At 40.8% G+C, this 19,089-nt stretch overlaps 1 protein-coding gene across 2 annotated transcripts in view; it reads right to left on the bottom strand.

The window, feature by feature from the left end:
- The window catches only part of UTP20 (UTP20 small subunit processome component), a 58,733-nt gene that overhangs the window by 34,756 nt on the left and 4,888 nt on the right, over window positions 1-19,089 (bottom strand). For both annotated transcript variants that reach the window (XM_083573614.1, XM_083573615.1), the window contains exons 4-23: window positions 18,888-19,020; window positions 18,142-18,330; window positions 17,325-17,406; window positions 15,771-15,908; window positions 14,658-14,813; window positions 14,022-14,168; window positions 13,066-13,200; window positions 12,269-12,346; window positions 11,982-12,160; window positions 11,526-11,681; window positions 9,237-9,325; window positions 8,877-8,982; window positions 8,197-8,347; window positions 7,679-7,741; window positions 6,822-6,980; window positions 5,685-5,761; window positions 4,610-4,689; window positions 3,518-3,761; window positions 2,210-2,425; window positions 289-379 (exon numbers count right to left, since the gene is read on the bottom strand). In XM_083573614.1, the coding sequence (XP_083429740.1) occupies window positions 289-379; window positions 2,210-2,425; window positions 3,518-3,761; window positions 4,610-4,689; window positions 5,685-5,761; window positions 6,822-6,980; window positions 7,679-7,741; window positions 8,197-8,347; window positions 8,877-8,982; window positions 9,237-9,325; window positions 11,526-11,681; window positions 11,982-12,160; window positions 12,269-12,346; window positions 13,066-13,200; window positions 14,022-14,168; window positions 14,658-14,813; window positions 15,771-15,908; window positions 17,325-17,406; window positions 18,142-18,330; window positions 18,888-19,020 (2,669 nt within the window). The remainder of the gene's footprint in view (window positions 1-288; window positions 380-2,209; window positions 2,426-3,517; window positions 3,762-4,609; window positions 4,690-5,684; window positions 5,762-6,821; window positions 6,981-7,678; window positions 7,742-8,196; window positions 8,348-8,876; window positions 8,983-9,236; window positions 9,326-11,525; window positions 11,682-11,981; window positions 12,161-12,268; window positions 12,347-13,065; window positions 13,201-14,021; window positions 14,169-14,657; window positions 14,814-15,770; window positions 15,909-17,324; window positions 17,407-18,141; window positions 18,331-18,887; window positions 19,021-19,089) is intronic.

Here is a 19,089-nt window from a genome sequence, read left to right as displayed (position 1 = left end):
TTTAACTCTGTTAAAAAGCTTAAGAAACTCATTTATTCAGAATTTTTCAAGAACAACAACAGAAAGACAGTTTAGTAGCAAACATTGGTGCAGGTTAATCAGGGATGACGTCCACAATACCACATTGGCAAACTTAACTGCTTCAAAAGATAACATATATTTTGCACAAGCATGCAAAAGGGATAAATAGCAAGTTCTACCAAAACATTTTGAAATTGGCATGGTCCTTGCAGGACAACAACTACACACACATCTAAACAAAATTAAAAAGAAGCTCAGAAGTTTCACCTGAGTGTATATTTCATTCAATTTTGCTTCTAAATACAATGCACGTGGATTTGAAAATTGGGCAAACAGTTGCAAGTGGGTGATGAGCTGTCTGAAAAAGAAATTGGAACACAGAAGTTAACAGCAGAAAGCAATTGTTCTGAGTCATGATTAAAAAATTTGATTTTCAGTAATGATTTAAAAAAAAAAATAGAAGGAAGTCTACTGAAGCATGTTCAAAGGCTGTTGAAAGCTAATAAAAACCAGAGTTATCAACACAAGTGCATCACTCAGTAGTTCATCTTCCCTTTGCTGAAAAGAGGAAAAGGAGAATTTGGGAGAGGAGGAGAAAAGTTGTAATAAGTCATCCTAGTGATAAAAGTAGGCAGAACTGATCCAAATCCCCAGCTTCTAGCCATTCACAAATTGACTCAGCTTCTCGTACTATCCACACCCGATGAGCTTTACTTCTTCACACATAATAATAAACCATGGTTTGCGGCTTACCATGGTTTACCACGATCAAGCAATATAGTTGTGTACACCGCCGATCATTCCCGCTTCACTCATCCCCTGGCACAAGAGGAACAACTAGGCAGCCACTATTAAGCTTAGCCTCCTGTTATATTCAAGTACATGGCAACTTCCAGTTAGCCTTAAACCATGGCTTGTCGCTGACATGGATTGTGGCTAGTCCCAGGTTCAGATGCAATGGAAAGTCAAGCTAAATTGTGGCTTCCTGGTTAATTTCTTCTGCTCCCACCAAAGGAGGAGTGGAACAGGACCTATTAAACAGTGTGTAACAGTGTAAAACCATGAGCCAGAAATCATGCTTATCATGATGAGTGAACACAACCTGAATCTAAAGAATATGCACGTCATAGAAAAATTGTTATGTTTATATAATGCTATGGCTGCATACATTTGCTCTGCAACTGCAGCACAACCTTTAGAGCTAAATAGCAGCAAGTTAATTATGAAGACTTACTACTTGTGAGGCAGTCACTTTGTGTAACAGGCCATTTTCTCTAGGATAGAACAGCCCCTCAAGAATACAGGAGTTGGTTGTCTCTGTCATAAACCTGCCACAATCTATTTGCACCAGAAAGTAAAGAATTTATGCTCTAAAGTTAAACAATAGTGGAAGGACACTGACAGAGAAATGACCCTGGGGTCAATAGAGGGGGGAAAAAACCTTCACTAAAGATTCATTAACACTTGGCCCATAAATCTTTTACTTCTTGAGTTACTGATATAGGTATTTTTAAAATTCCATTGAGGAACAAGAATTTTTGAGGCGGGAGTTCTGTCACAATCAAGAACAGCATTCCACACACACACACAAGACTCTCTCAATCCTGGCCTACAATTCTCAGAATAGAAAATAATAGAATCAAAGAATTGTAGTGTTGGAAGGGACCCTAGGAATCATCTAATCCAAACCCCTGCAATGCAGGAATATGCAGCTGTCCCATACGGGGATCAAACCTGCAACCTTGGTGTTATCAGCACCATGCTCTAACCAACAAATGCAGAATTTTAGCACTACAGCAATGACCAGCCAGAACCAACCATGATTTGCAATCTTTCCATCACTGAAAGAGCTTTTGTTCTTTGTTTCATAGCGTGATTAGTATGTTCTCTTGTTACATAAGAGGTGGAGATCTTTTTATAGTTTGTGGGCCATATCATGGAGCTGTTTGAAAGCCCTCTGGAAGCAGCCTTGGACTGCCCTTTTCAACCTCCAATTTTTGATGGGCCATTCAAGGGGGAGCAAGACCCACAAGCCAAATTACATTCAAAAGTGATCTTCTTCACCTTACACGTACACTATGTAAAAGATTATAAGTTTCACCACCCTAGCCCTCCTCTTCCCAACCTGATCTTCTCCAATATTTGTGGGACAGAAAGTTTTCCTTCCCTGTAATTAAGTAAAGCTTACTTTGATGCAGCTCTTCTAGTCTTCTTTTTTGGCACCTCTTCCATCACTGGCTCTTCAGAAGTCTCCTTCTCTTCCTCATTCTCATCCTCATCCTTATCATCTTTCATGGTTGTTGCATCTCCTTCCACGGTGAGGTCTCGTTTTACACTGCTACCGCTTTTCTTTCTAAGGTCTTGTGCTGGAGCTACCAGTGAATCTGCAGGATAGTATTCGTTGCTGTAAAAAGAAAAGCAAGAAAACAAAAAAGGGATGGGCTAGAACAGGGGTCAGCAACCTAAGGCCAGTGGGCCAGAAGCAGCCCATGGAGGGCATTTGACTGGCCCACGAGCCGCCCCTGAACTGAGTTGCCCGCTCGCACGCTGCGCTAAACCGGTGCAGCATGGCACAAGTTCTCGCTTCCTCAGTGCCGGAAATCACAACTGCGCACACGCAGATGCTGAAAATCGCAGGCACGCTCGCTCTCTCACACACACACAATCCAACCCACAGAGAGATCTCCGCGGGACCGATCCAGCCCAGGCAAGATAAACCTTGCCAACCCCTGGGCTAGAACTCCTGCAGCCTGTTTCTAGTTAGGCCTTCCTGCCTGTTGCTTCTCTCTTTTCGATTTATTCAAATGCCTCAGTAAAAATATATATTTCATGTTGCGATTACCTCACACCTCCCTCTCCTTAAGTCTCCACACGAGCTCCCTGTTATTCTACGCACCAGCCTCAAGCTCCTACTGCTTATATTTAACACTGACATTTAGCTATCTTTATAGCCCCTTTCCAGAAGTTGTTTGCCTGGTGGCGCAGAGACATGGTGCTTATTTTCCAGATGGTGTGTTGCTGCCACTCGCCCACTGACCTCCCCACCATCTCACCATCATGCCTCCCAGTAAGTGGAAGCAAAACACCTGTTGGAGAGATAAGTGTTGCAGCTCCTCCCGACCAGGTAGGCCCTGTCTGTCTGTCTGTCTGTCTGTCATCAACTCATGGAAGTTACTAGAACCTTCTATTTTCTGTTGTTCTATTCTTTCCTCTGCCTGCCTCCCAAGCCACCTCCCATTTCTCCAACAATTTTTACCTCCCAGCAATTATGTGCAGATCATGGCTAGGGCTACGCTAATTTCTTGCTAAGTTTTGAGAATTATTAGTGTACACACACACAGACCCATGCACACTCACACAAACGCACATGTCTGCACACAAATATAGAGCGATCCCTGAAGTTGTCTTAAAAATTACAAAGGTACTTTTGATAGCATTTAAAACCAGTACTCAAAAATTACTCCCTCCCTGGCCCACCCTTGGTGAAAATACTCACGTAATAAACCTTAAGAGAAGCGGAGAGAGTTCTCTAGACCTGGGCTCCACTCTGTCAGGAAATTTTGACATTGCCTTCCAAAGCAACAGCCTAAAATTCGCATGATCTGTCCTCTCACTGCAGCATGTCTGACATTTCAGCTGCTCAATATACAAAGTTCTGACGTCTCTTCCATGGATTTCTTCTCCTTGAGCATCCATAATGTCCCACTGATCTTCTTCCAGCTCATTATGTAGCTCTCTCTCTAGAGAAAAACAAAAATAAAATTCTATTTTATTACTCTTTAGAAGCTTCTGATCATATATTAGTACAAGGCCGTAAGTTCTATTTACTGTTTTGAAGGCACTGCAGCTAATACGGTACCCCGCTGCTCTTGGAGGGTATGTCATAAAAAGTGAGAGAACAGATTCATTAGAAAATGTTCCAACAAGCTGATGCAGCTATAGTTAAGACAAGTGAAGCCTAGGGCTGGGCGATGTTGGGTTTTCAATATTGCAGCGTATCACCAGCCAAACATTTGGCGATATATCATGATGTTTTAAAAAGCTGCATTGGCCCCAGCCGGTGAGATGCCAGGTGAAACTGCCGCAGCTCTTATCATGGGAGCTGAGGCACTTTCACCCCAGCACCTCGCAAGCTGTGGCCCCTTGAAAGACCCACAGCTTTTCACCCCATCTATAAAGCTTGCTGGATGTCTTCAAGCACACATAACATTTGTATAGAGCAGAGGTAGCTATCGTGGTCTCCTCCAGGTGTTGTGGGACTACCATCAGCATGGCCAATGGTCAAGGAAGGAGAAGCCTTGCTCTCACCACTGCATGTAGCCTCTCTATGCCTTGAAGTTGTTCCAAGCTGGACCAGTGAAAACCACTAGTTTCTTTTCTTAGGAAGAACAAAAGCAGCAAAAGGAAGAGAGGAAACAACTTTGAGACACTTGAACACCTCCCATTCTGGGGCTGAGAATGGAGTGGGAGAGGAGAGAGAGAAAAACTCTCCTGAAGTGCATGAAGTCAAAAACCCCTAGACTTAGTTCATGAGCAGCTCTGATCTTGGCTGGACTATTATGAAGCCATTAAAGTTGCTTTCTCTTACCAGCATAAATGACGGCCTTTTCCAAATGTTCGAAGTAAACTTTCCAAAACTGTTTGTTTTCCATTTCATTTGCATGAGAGCTAATTTTAAAAAAAGAAAGGGAGGGATGTAAAATTGAGCAACTTCAGCGTATAAAATAAAACTACAAATACTACTAGCATAAAGGAAGAAAAATAATACCAGTCAACTAGGAGTTGGCAAAGAAAGTACTGCATTTCTATGCTGGGCATAGACGAGGGAGCTGTTGATCCCTCCTCTGTGCCCAGCAGAGAAACCAAAGTACTCCATTACTCCTCTGCCAGCCCACTCACTCCCCAGCATGGAATATCATGCACTACTGCTTGCAGATCCTGGTCAGCTGGGTCTACCAAGATAGTGCATAAAAACAAGGCTGTCCTATTTGGTTCACTGACACTATTAAGGAGCTACAGTTTTCTGATATTAGTTGATAGGGCTTCCTTCTGGTCATGTGAGAATCCAAAAGTGCTTTGCAAAGCAGAAGACTAAATCTTGTAAATCGAGCAGTGGCCCTTCAGATGTTGATAGGCCCCAACTCCCTTCAGTCCCGGCCAGCATAGCCAATGGTCAGGGATGATGGAAGCTGGAGTCAAACAAAATCTGGAAGGCCAGAGGTCTCCTATTCTTGTTATAAATATACACTCCTATATGGGATAGTCATTCTCTTCATTATATGGGAAGCCTGGAATCAAATTTTAACTCAGCCGCTGCTTTACTAGTGGGCTTCAACAGCCCATTCTGCTTCAGGTTCAGTTAAGAATGTGTAAAATGAGAACATTACAAACTTATATTTATGAATAAGATAAAGAAATGTTTTGCACTATAAGCCTTAGAAAGCAGAGAGGACATTTTCTAAAATAAGGAATGAATTTGACCCAAACGCATGAAGATGCAAACCATTCACTTTTAAAACAGGACATTCAGCAATCCAAGCAGAAATATGCCTTGCAATTAATTTAATTTCCCCACCTATCAAAACACACGTAGAACTCTCACCCAGATCTATTTTATTTATTTATACAATTTTTATTATTCAGGAGTGGGAGGAAATACTTACGCTATAAGCTCAATCACAGGAACCCACAATGGATTGAAGTTGATATAAAGCATTCCCAGTAAATACCGAAGAGGCACCTAGGATAATATTTCAATATGGGTTTTTTTGTATCTTTAAACCATCGTTAATACATTGATTAGTGGTACTCATTCTCACAAAACCAAACATTTCCATTTAACATTTACAATCTGTTAATTTACCTGGTCCCTGTAAAAGCTCTAGTAACTCAATTGTTCTAGTAAATCAAAAAGTTTCCTCTCATTCTACTGTGACAAAGGAGAAAAAGCCTCAGAATATTAAGCCTGGAGCAATATCAATGGCGTGCTTCACTGAAATTGTTTCCCAGAATACATCCCCTTGTGTTTTGTAACAATACATAAATGAATTATCCGTCTCCTCCTATAGCAGTGGGTGACAAAGTTCTTTAGGATGCCACTGCAAAGAAGGAAAAGCATGAACTGGCCTTCGATAGGTGCTCGGTGCATGGAGACGCACTCGGTGTATTTTCAATTCCCCTCCACACATAGAACAAACACACAAAGGCAAGGATAGATCTAGTGAAGCACTGCATCAAACCCATCCCTTGTAGTCTGGGCAATATACAGACCCTCCCCCGGCAAGCATCTGGCCAGTTATGACACCTGGCATTAGGCTAATGGACTAAAGACAACATTTGGGACAGATCAGAAAGACACGCTAATATTTTACAAATGCAAAAAGTAAACTTGGAGAACAGTAAAGGGAAACCAGTTTTTCTTCAAAAGAAAAACAAAAGAGAACCCTCTTCAGCTGTAAAAGCACAGCTGCTAACAGAAACAAATCTCCCTTAATAGTTTTCATTTGTTTAGCAACAGCCAATTCAGAAATATAATTCACTGCCCACAGTTTTACACAGACAGGGGCTCCCCCATGTTCTTAAACAAAGGAGAAAAATAGGGCCACCTTTGTTCTGTGCATGACACGCAGGACCTGGATCTCAGCCACTACAGCTAATTTATTTCTTGAAACCAGTTATCAAAACGCCCACATGTTGTTAAGCCTATTATGATGAAGTACAAAAGGAAACTCAATCTGTACATGACCTTGTTTAGCAAGAAGGGAAAAGCTGTAGCATGTCCTTCAAGAATGACATTTTACCTCCTGTAAAGGTCCCGCAGGGGTCAGGGATTGGACTGCATCATGCCTCAGCTTCCTTAGGTGGAGCAGTTTCTCACGATAATCATTGATGCTTGCTGGCACAAGTTCAGCTTGAAGCAATATGGCAAATACAGATTGAAGCTCCCCCACGCCCATATCCTTAACAAAAGCAAAAGAAACAGCTGGTGTTACAAGATTTATGTAAAACAAAGCTTCGTGGAATCTTACGAGTTCCCTCACAGCTGTTAGAAGTCAGCTGAGGATCAAATATACTGTATTCACTCGAATTTAATGCGCACCATTTTTGGCCAAATTACGTTGCAAAAATTAGGCTGTGCATTAGATTTGATGGCGCATTAGATTTGACTGCAAGCTTGAAAAACACTGCTTACATAGCAAATACTTTTTTGGTTTCAAGGTTTTGAACATTGAAGTGCGCATTAGATTTGATGGTGCATTAAGATTCACATAAATACAGTATCAAAAAATGTACAGCAAAAACGGCAAGACAGTAAGAAAACAACAACACACCCAGCGACTGAGCTGTAGTGCACCAAATAATCATTTTCAGCCAGGAAAAACACACCACTCTTCATTTAAATTCAAGATATTCCTATTCACAACCACTCCCCTCCAAAAAGACAAATGTCTAAAACTCTTATGTTTCTCCTACACTTTTGCGTAACTAAGTCCTCACTAAGCAGAAGATCTAAAGCTAAAATTACCTAGAAAAGAAGAACCTCAAAACAACATTCAATGGATTATGTAAAAGTAAAACTATACAATGTTTTATCTACCAGTGCAATCTTAGCTACTTAGGCAGCACCCAGACAACATTATTTTACAAGAAATATTACCTCACTCCCCACAGAAAGCTGGACATCGAAATGATTTAAAATCCTTATTGTCAACAGTCGTACCTATCAAAGGGGAAATCAGATTTCATTACATTTTTCATGCTGCAAAATCAGGTATAATGAAAAGGATGCAACTGAAAGGTATTAATTTATCATTTATTTACATAAAGTATTTTGCTCCTACTCCTTAGCCAAGAATAAACTCCCAAAACAACTTACAAATATCTTACAAACATCTTTTAGCCTTAAAATCTAAAACATGTGGCACATAAGTAAAAGAGATTGAGGGGGGAGGAGGAAAAAAGCGAACTCGTTTTCTTTGAACGACCAGCTGGAATGGAAGTTCATAGGGAAGAGGAGCCTAAATCGGCTGGTCTCTCAGCTGAGGGGATGGAGAAGCCTGCAGTCCTATGACAGACGCTCCCTGACCCGCTTCTCCATTAAGGAATTCTACCTCAATAGTAACTGTTTGGAAACACAATGCATTCAGCAAGAAACTGTTAGAAAATAAATGTTACCTTGGATACACTGCTTGAAATATTGGCTTGCAATTTTAAAAGCAATTCCATCAGACTCTCTTGGGACAGATGTTTATAGTACCCACACAATGCCAATCTTGTACAATAGAGATCAGCCAACAGCAAGGCAGATGGGTCTGAAGGAAATGCCCTGGGGAAAAGAGGCACGTTACTATCAGTCAATATATAATTAAATACAGTGGTACCCCTAGTTGCGTTCACCTCCGGTAACGTATGCTTCAGGATACATACGTGGCAAACCTGGAAGTATTTTCCGGGTTTTGTAGCGCACACATGAGCAGAAGCATTCTATGCGCCGTGCGCATGCACAGAAGCGCTAAACCGCGCTGCGCACATGCGCAGAAGCAGCACCTCCGGTAGAGAATTCCTCAGGATGCGGCTGGACCTCCAGAACGGATCCTGTTCACAACCAGAGGTACCACTGTATAAGCAAAAATGGATGAGAAGTAAAATATTAATACTTAACGTGTGTGTTATTTGTCTTTAACCTGAAGCAAACTGTTGATCTGGCCATATGGTTAGAAATATCTCAACCCAATGATTACTACTGGCCAATGCATGCACTCTAAACTTTGGAATACACAGCATTAAACAAGCACACACAAGCCCAACATATTGCTCCATATATAAAAGGCAAACTCCATTTCCCCATTACATACATCAACAAAGTCTTTATGCGTTCCACTGGTAACAGATCTAGAATTTCCAAGGATTCTGCTAAACTAAGCAGTGTGCTCACAGCTTGGCAGACCACAAACAAGCTTCCTGGGAAAACAAAACAGGAATAAGTTATATATTAATCCATACTTTGTGACTACACCCTTGGGGAGCGCTTTAACTTTAAAAAGTCTATACAAAATGCAAAAGACTGGCTGCTTTTCCATGTAATGCTAAATAAAGGTTTGGTGCACCATGAACAAGCTACAATGAGGACTTCTGCAGAGATCGGTTTCACTTTCAAAGAATGCTGGTTTTACCCACCATTGCAAAATAATGAGAAATTACTTTCAACAGCTCACCTTTGCAAGGCTGTCCTGTCTCAAGAGCAGTGAAGAGATACTCAGCGTAACCTTTAACTTCTGGTAGGATTTTCTCTTTGACAAGCGGCCTGTTAGATACAGAAATACAAACTTAACACAGCTGTAGTGAAGTGTATAAGATAAAAGCTAGAAAAAGTTACGCATCCTTAAGTACTAATTAAATAAAAGAAAAATGATATGTGTGTTTACTCAGAAGCAAGTCTCAAGTCTCACTAACTTCCATGGAATTTACTTCCACATAAGTGGGTTTAGCCCCCACAAACACACCCAGTGTTTTGACTACCCAGGGCTAGACTGATTCAAGCATATGTAATCAAACTAGCCATGACACCATTCACACAATTAGCAACTCCATTATTTGCTGCTTTAATGTACCTTTTAGGCATGGGGTTTGCTATCTTGATGTGGGGTAGTGGGCTTTAATCCTTTGCCCCCTTTCCATTGCAGTCCCAATCTTTATCATGGCAAATCTCCGCCCCCCCAATCCAAACCACAAGTGTCAGGGGCCTACTCTGGCTTGTGACTACAAGAAGGGGCAAAGGGTTAACACCTCCTATACTCGCACAGCAGGATCCCAATCCAGATCAAGCCTCCTGAAATTTACTTTTTAAAAGGCAATTGTCTAATGGCTAATTGTGTGATTGCCATTTGATCTGTTTCGGCCCTAACAATGGTCCCAACACCTACTGTAAGGCCAGTACTTCGAGTCATTGCTATGTAAACTTCAATTTCTATTTCAACTTGAGAAGGAACTTGCACACCTTTATGAAAAGTCAGGTTTTATTTATTTTAAAATATTTATACCTCGCCTTTGCATATAAAAAAAGTTTTTTTAAAAACCAAAGATCAAATCACCAAGTCAATCAAAACAGCAGACCAAGGAACATAAACAGTTGAAAAAAACAGCAATAATTTTTTTTTAAAAAAAAGTCCTAAGAGGCCTTTTCTAAACAGAGAAGTAGGCTGGCCCTACTGTTAGGTAGAATGAGGCAACTGCCTTGAAGTGGCAGGTGCCGAGGGCTGGAGAACACTGACACAGTGTTGGGAAACAGCACCCCATTTGCCAAGTGCCTTCCACCTCTTGCAGAGCAATACCCACTGCACCTGAGAGAGGCTGTCTTGCTTGCAACATAGAAGGTAGGTATGGCTGCCAGTACAGTCTGGTTTTTTTGTACATGGAGCTCTTTGTCTCAGGCAGCAAAGCCTCTTGGGCCAACCTTGTAGCAAACGAAGGCAGAAGGCCAAAAAAAGGATGGGAGCAAAACTGATCTCAAGGACAGAGAATTTCAAAGCTTGGGTGTGGCAATAACTATAGCTTGCTGCACTGGCTAACTTGGATTAATTACCTGACAACCTGGTTCTACAGATTCAGTGGATATAGCACTCTTTCACTGTAAATTCCACCCATCTTCAAGTTATCCTACAATTTGTGAACTAAGATTAACATTTTCAGGACTATTCCAAGTGACATGGGGCACTCTTCCCCCTCCCCTCAAACAAAAGAACAAAAAACCCTAGCCACAATACTTCAAAATCCTGCAACCCCAAAAAAGTGGTTGTCATGGCAACAGAAACAACCACTACATAAATGCCCTTGAATACTAATGGGATATGGAAATACAAAACAAGTTTTCATTGTTGTTGTTTTTAACTGTACATCTTTGGATTTGAAAAGAGTTCATTTTGATTAATCCTTTACCACAGCTTAAAACTGGGCTGACCGGAAATGCCAGAAATATCGCTTGAGTCAGCAATATATCAAGGGACAGCAATGAAGCAGCGAGTGGAATCAAGATGTGCCCCAAGATGGTTTGCAGTGTTGCAAAGGATGCAACTCTTGGGTCTCTCTCTCTCTCTCTTTCTTTCTTTCTTTCTTTCTTTCTCTTTCTTTCTTTCTTTCTTTCTTTTCTTTTGGCACAGTCACTTTGTTCCAGCAATAGGTTTTAGGATGTGTTACTGCCTCTGTCTTTGTGCTACCAAATTTTTTTTAAAAAAAATCCTATCACAAACAGGTGTTGAATCTTTAGAGGAAAGACGCAAAAGTCTTCTTTTCCAGGCCATCTGGGCTTTCCATAGAAGCAGGGTTTTATTTCTATATCCTCCCAATGTCACAGTAGACACCCCCAGCTCATTTGCTATGAGAGCCTAACATAGAGAAGAATAACTGCACTTGTTTGCTTTGATAGAGACTTACAAATCAGTGACCCTACATGTGGCCTACTTTTATAGAAACAAGTTAGTAAGTAAGCAAGTGCCTCACATATTTACCTTATGTGAGGAAGTACCACAAGAGCTGCCCAGGATTTTGAAAGATCAGCCGTGCTTCTGTTTTCTGGTATCTGAATGCAAGACAGAATGTGATCCAAAACCGTCTTCTGTTCTTTCTCTTCAGTTCTTTTACTTCGCAACTGTCTTCTATTCAATCTAAAATTAAATTGATTGTATGCTGTTACAACAGATACATAAGATTGCCTGCAGGGATAAGTAATATGTGGCCTCCCAGATGTTGCTGGACCACATCTCCTATCATCCCTGACCACTGGGCCATCCATGCTGGTTGAGGGAAATGGGAGATGTCCACACATTCCCTCGTCCTTGGTATTTAAAAGTAGCATAGTTTTATGAATCCAAAGTACTTTTCAATACTTAAGTGACCAGAATAGAACGTTGCAACCTGCTCCTTTCCCACAGATACAGCATAAAACAACTGCTCAAGTCACATACCCTTTAGCAGATTCCATAAAAACCAAGGGATACTTCTCAAAGGCCATTGAACCAACTGTGGGAGGTTCTGCTTTCTCTAGAATGAGTTTAGCCAGAACTGCCAAGGCCTCCTCCTGAACCAGAGCATCTTCTCCACAAATGCAGTGCTCAGCATACTCAAGGAGACTGGGAAGAAATTGCTGGAAAGGGAAGGAGACAAGACAAGACAAGACAAGGATCACACTAACTTCTCTCTCTTTAAGATGCAGTTCTCAAGCTGCTGAAAAAGGGGAAAACACTTCACCTACCTTTTCAAATTGTTCCATTGGAAACATAACTTTAGAAAAATCCCATAGAGAACGCCTTTCAAATCCACCTTTGAAGATCTATTAAAAAGAACATGAACAATAAATAGAAGTACATAAAGACCTGGTTCCAGATTCATTGGGATTACTTTGAAGGACGATGGGAAATTCTGATTCCAAAAGATAATCTACAAAAATCTGTTGCTTCCAAAGGAAATTGAGACACAAAACTTATGAACTGAGGAACCACCCTATCTGTGGTGTCTTTTCCAGTATTTACTGCATTAGCATACAGAAAAATAGTCACTTATCATGCAAAACTTGCAGACACGCACATCTCTTTAAATGCAGTTGTCAATGAGGCTGCTTACGTATATGAACCCATGTGTGACAATATGAAACTACACTCAGACATCTAACTCAGTAATATCTATTCCAACTAAAGGTCTCAGGTGGACCTCTTATGCAGTCCTGCCACCAGAGGGGTCTGGGGAACCTTGCCACTTTGCTATGGCTCTCCCCTACGAAACTCTCTCAAGATATAGACTCAGATTTTTATGGCAAATAGCCATAAAAGAAACTCTGGCATTTACGCCCAGCTGCATCTGCCTGTATTGCTTGCCAGAAGAAAATAGATTTGTTCCTATTTCCAGAAGACTAATATGGGGAAAGTGAGCCTGTTCGCATATATTCACTCACAGAAAAGGGTAATGCATGAATCAAGTCTTGCAGACCAGGTGTTCAAAAGTGGCATGTTCATAATACAGTATTCAACCGAGTCCAGCCTAACATTTTGTTACCTTTTCAACAATTTCTTTGACCAATGAATCAGGCAATAAGACACTCCCATCAAGAAACAGAACAGAAATAACTTTAAGCAGAGTATCACGACAGGGCACTGAGAGGTCCGGTGTTTCTATCAGTTTTGTTAATGTCTGTGAAATGAAAATATGAACAATTAAAAGCACACTTAGAAATTCTGGCAAGAAGAACTAGAATTCCTGTTTCTATCTGAAGTCATGAGTGCTAGAAGCTTTTTGTTGTTTGCTTAAATGAAATCTCTGATTTATAAGACCAGTCAGAAGTGAGCTGTACAGTATCTCTTTTTTTTTAATGCATCCTGCCTATTTATTGAAGGAGACTCAAAGCTGCTAACAGACAGGGGTAAAAAACCACAGAATAAAACAGACATGATTTTTTTTAAAAAAAAAGAACAATAAACATTCAAGCAGCACAAAGAAATATAAGAAATGAGCTGGCAAAATTGTAGAATTAACCAAAGGCCTTTTCAAAAAGCTGGCCAGGTCTTCATTAGTTACCTAAAACAGTATAGTAGTGGGGCCTACGAACACAGTTCATCACATTTGGAGTCATGCCTATCCCTAAATCTTTCTGATACCATGTTCCTTTGCACTAAGGCATTCTTCCTTCTTGAATAATATCTCTGACATAGCACAATATAGCAAAATAGTCAGTGTTGTAAAAAAAAAAGTGAATCTAGATCAACAATGAATCCATCAGGTTATTAGTCATAGACCAACAGTTAATCTAGATCAACAGAATTCTTGCCAAGCTGCTGAAGATGACTAATAAATTTTACTCGTAGCTGCACCCTCTCTACCACTAGATCCAAACCCTTGAAATAACCTCAAAGACAAAGCTAAACAATGCTTCCTGCTTTACTTCCATCTTGCTTCATATCCTCTCTCATGCCAGATGCACATGATCTATTCTAGGAGAGGAAAGTTTTACTGACCTTACAAACTTCTTCAGGCTGAACAATTTTGGACCCTTGTGCATATTCTGCTAAGATCAAATACACTTGCAATACCCTCTCAATCTGTTCAGAAGCTTCACAGCAGTTGTCCTTCGTTATCTTTTCTTGCAGTTCAAGTATTGATTTCTATGCGGTTGATAAAAAAAAAAAGGTTTTGCACCCAAAAAGACATTTCCATAGTTGTTGTTGTTGCTGCTGCTTAATTAGACAAAGCGTTCCTCAAAAAAGTGCAATTCAGTGGTTTATAACCTTATTTCTTACCCCTTTACTCAGACCACATGAATGGGACTTCATGAAGAATGGACATCTCAGACAAAATAAAAGTTTTGCTTGTTATTCACAATTACAAGCAGCTTTTTTAAAGTGTCATTGATAAATTTTATATATTAAGGACAGTGTTTTCCTATCCAATTCTACAGGCAACATTGTTAAAATCAATCAGAGGGTGTAAGACTGTTCACTGTTGACAACAGTAAAATAACATGGTTCTGGATACCTGCCAGCTCAACACATGACACTCACCACATGACTTTCCCATCTCCTGCCACATACCACCATAATTCAAAGGAGGGGAGAGGGCAGAGCCCCTTTCTATTTTAATTAATTACAACTCACTTGCAAGCATCTGAAAAATACACTGAAATGTTCTTTACAGATGAATCCAGCAGCTGATTTTGCCATATGTTTGAAAGCTTCACCAACCAAGTTCCAGGAGAGGGTCACTTCTGTTTCTGTAAGTGGCCCCAGCTTTTTCAGAATTAATGTTATAGCCTGTGGGAGGGAAATTACACGCATCTTGAATGTTTTAAAATAGTTCACATTAAAAATATTTTTCACTCTAACCGTGGTCATAAACTCATTTACTCCTCAATAAACGACTTTCAGCTTAAAGGAGGCTACTGCTGCTTTATACAGAGTGCACATGTTCCACGGGGCCTCTTTTAAAAGACTCACCCTGTACAACTAGGACAGTTTTCTATCCAAAATTTTATTTATTTATACATACATACAGTGGTACCTCGGGTTAAGGACTTAATTTGTTCTGGAGGTCCATTCTTAACCTGAAACTGTTCTTAACTTGAGGTACCACTTTAGCTAATGGGGCCTCCCGCTTCCACCGCACAATTTCTGTTCTCATCCTGAAGCAAAGTTCTTAACCCGATACTACTTCTGGGTTAGCGGAGTCTGTAACCTGAAGCATCTGTAACCCGAGGTACCATTGTACATACATACATACTGATTTATTTGTATATACTGTCTTTTCCTCCAAGGATCTCAAGGTGGTGGTATACACGGTTTTCTCCAGTTTATTTCACAACAACCATATGAGGTAGGGTAAGCGGAGAGACAGTGAATTTCCCAAGGTCACCCAGTGAGCTTCATGGCTGAGTGGGGATTTAAAACCTGTTCTCCCAGGTCATAGAGTCCAACACTCTAACCATTACACCACATTCCATATATTACACAAACACACACACAGTTTCTCCTTATGGAAACTGCGCCAAGTATTGACTGATTAAATAATTTTTTAAAAAAGAACTAGAGATATAATATCCTGAAAGTCTTCTTGAAATGTGTGAAATAAACTTGCTATTTGTCTATTGGGTTGAGGGGGGGATTTAGGGCAAAACAACCTAGACCAATCATCTGTGAAAGCAAGTTAAAAATTCACTACTGAATCAGGCACTTTATAATTTTCCATTTGCTTCATGCACTTGGATTGATTACCGTTTCAGCACAGGAATGGAACATGTTCCTAACGCCTTTGCACGTCTCAAAAATCAGCTGTCCGACACCTTCTACTTTTTCTGGGTGCATTTCCAAGTCATGGAACATTACGTTTAAGAGAGCATTTTGGTCTGAAACCTAGGAAACAAAATTACAGTTTGCACCCCTTTTATTTTAATTCATACATACTACGTAGAAAGGCTAATTAAAACCCCCTACAATGTATATAAACTAAATGGAAAAAAGTAGATTTCAAGCACCATAGCATGTATTAGTTACATACTTTACCTGTCCTTCTCAGGAACTTGGGAGTGTCATCTGATGTTACAGTGATCAAGCTTCTTTTTACATTGAGCTGTCATGTTTTGCAGACTGATGGCTATTGTGCTGTGGAAACCACCAGTTCCCCAGCAGAGTTGCTATCAGTTCAAACATGCAGACAAGCCTTTTACCCATGAGCAGCTAGTAATGCAAGCCAAGAGCAAAAATCTCCCCAGTGGCAACCATATTGCCAGAATGTAATATAAACCAGTGAGCTGCCCAAAGCCATTAACTGAACAGCCTAAAAGGTCCAGCTTAAATAGCATCCTAACAATAAAGTAAAGGAGTGCACTATCTCAAAGAGAAAACACGAAGGTTATAGGTGCAAGAGGATCTGTTTACAAACTGGTCATCAGATTTCCCAATACATTTCAAACATTTGTGTTCTTCAGGGGAAGTGGTTCAGCATTTGACCAGTAAACTAATGTCAGAAAAGTTACTCCAAGTTTTGCTTTTTCTTATTATTCTGCTATGTGGTATAGTTGGACATTGCACCAGTTACTAAGAACACTACAGTTACCGTCACTGTTCTACAACAAGCAGAAAAATCTAACCTACCTAGTGCCTTCTACCTAGTGCCATGTTTAATACATGGCATCTCCATTTAAAAAAGGGGGAGTGTCAGGGAACGTGAGACAGGAAAAACCTCAGAGAGCTGCTACTAGTTAAAGGTAACAATGCTGGCTAGATGGTCTCACTCCCTGGCTTTATTTGCATGTCACAATAAACTATAGTTAATGGCTTACCCCGACTGCACCTTACTGGTCTGTTTGTTTACTCTCTTGGTCTAACTAGCATGGAGGATACAAATGGCTTAGTATTCTGTCAAACCAGGGATTGTGGTTTGTTTCATTCCTAAAAAAACAAACCCCACAACCAGTAGCAAAGGTTTGTTATTGACTCACTGGTTTTGCAAACCACAATCCATGGTTTGGATGCAGTGCTGAGTCAGGGATCATGGTTTGTTGTTTCCACTAAGGGAGAACACAGCCCAGAAAGGCACACCCATGACAAATCATTGCCTATTGTTTACCGTGACATACAAAGTGGGCCACTATAAAGCAGTTTCATAGGTACACTGAACTAAATGGATGACAGTCATTTCCTTCAAACTAGAGATGCCTAGTAACACTTTGTATTATGTTAAATATTAAAGCTGCAGTGGTAAACTTGATTTGAACAGAAGGCACTTCTCTTTTTACACTCTCCTGCCCCCGCCCCAACATCACTTACCTTCCTCATCAGAAAGGTGAAGCTTTCTGCTGCAAAATTTTTGATGTGCTCTTTATGGTGAGCCAACAAGGTGCTGTACAATCTGCAAGTACAACATTCAAACATTCAAATATAAAAATAAAAGCCATGCAGATCAATTCATTTCTCCAACAATGCTTCCTGGAATCGATCGTCGGACACAAAGCAAATTTATTAACATATACAGTGGTACCTCGGGTTAAGTACTTAATTCGTTCCGGAGGTCCATACTTAACCTGAAACTGTTCTGAACCTGAAGCACCACTTTAGCTAATGGGGCCTCCTGCTGCTGCCGCGCCGCTGGAGCACGATTTCTGTTCTCATCCTGAAGCAAAGTTCTTAACCTTAAGCACTATTTCTGGGTTAGCAGAGTCTGTAACCTGAAGCGTATGTAACACGAGGTACCACTGTATTTTATACTGATTTAATCATGGCCATAGCTCAGTGGTAGAACATGTATAAAGAGCCTTGCAGATAAACCAATAGTAAACATGATAGGCATTCTTGCTTCCCTTACTACACTGCCCAATGAACATAGCATTTTCTTCTTAGTAAATTTAGAAGAGGGAAAGAAATAGGCTGCCATTGTGTGCACACAGAATCAGGGCCACTAACTATCACACTATAAGAATCTATAAGAAGCTATAAGAAGCTATAAGAATCAGAGCTAAAAGGGACCAAAAGCTTTTCTAGTCTAACTCAAATAAAAAAAGAGTTTATTTGCTTATTTTGCAAACGATGCAGAATAAGACTTGTGTACTGGCCATGTTGTTGTTGTTGTTGTTATAGAAAAGCTTACCCATAAATATTGGACATGTCCTTCACCATCAGCCTCCATAAGTATTTGTAAAGGTAAGAGAGACAGGTGAAAGTCCATTCTAGCAGCTCCGTGTCCTGGGTATCCAACAATTTTGTAATGGACAGAAAAAAGTCTTGGAAATGAGGATAGAAATCTGTCTGGAGATCGCGAGCCAGCTGCACCACTAAGCTGTATTGAGATACATAAAGACAGGAAAATGTGAGTGGTGCCACATTATAATTTGAACACACACATCCCATGATGATTTCAAATAATTCTGAGGGAAATCTCACTGTCCCGTGGTCTGCTCACAAGTGAATGCATTTGTATATCGTATGGCCCAGTGTACTCCTGAAGTTCATCACAGCTAACATAACCTCATTACAGTCCTGTGTGATGAGCATAGTTAATATCATTCCCACTCTGGAAAAGAGAGCCTAGGACTCAGTGGCAGAGCTTCATGCTCTGGCACCAGGGGGCGGAGAGCAGACAGGAGTGGGGCTGGCATGCATCCTGGGGGCGTGGCACCCAGCGTGCGGGGCGGGGGCAGCTGCGATGACACTCCACCGGGATCGGCTGCCGGGGGCGGTGCGCTCCCACTGCACTCCTTTTCCTCCGCCAGTGCTAGGACTGAGAAACAGTTAACTGCCCAAAGATACCCAATGGACTAAAAAGAACAAAGGGCCTTCCCCGCCTGTGAACAGAAACTCAGAAGTTATATTTTAGATACTGCAGTAGGTACTTACTCCAAAAGAGGTTGGAAGGCAAGACTGTCTTTCACTTGCAGGTGGGTTTTCAAGCTCTGCACAATGTCATTCTGATAGTACACCAGCTGGTTGAAAGACTGGCATTTGTTGACTACCTGCCTGTAGAATGTCACTGTGTAAAAAACAAAACAAAACCTTGATTTGTTTCATGGAGTTTCAGGAACACTAATCTACTGAGTTC

The sequence above is a fragment of the Podarcis filfolensis genome (genome assembly GCF_964270895.1).
Source record: "Podarcis filfolensis genome assembly, chromosome: 10".
Classification (NCBI taxonomy): domain Eukaryota; kingdom Metazoa; phylum Chordata; class Lepidosauria; order Squamata; family Lacertidae; genus Podarcis; species Podarcis filfolensis.
The sequence above is the reverse complement of the archived record's forward strand: the minus strand, read 5'-3'. Positions and strand labels throughout refer to the sequence as shown.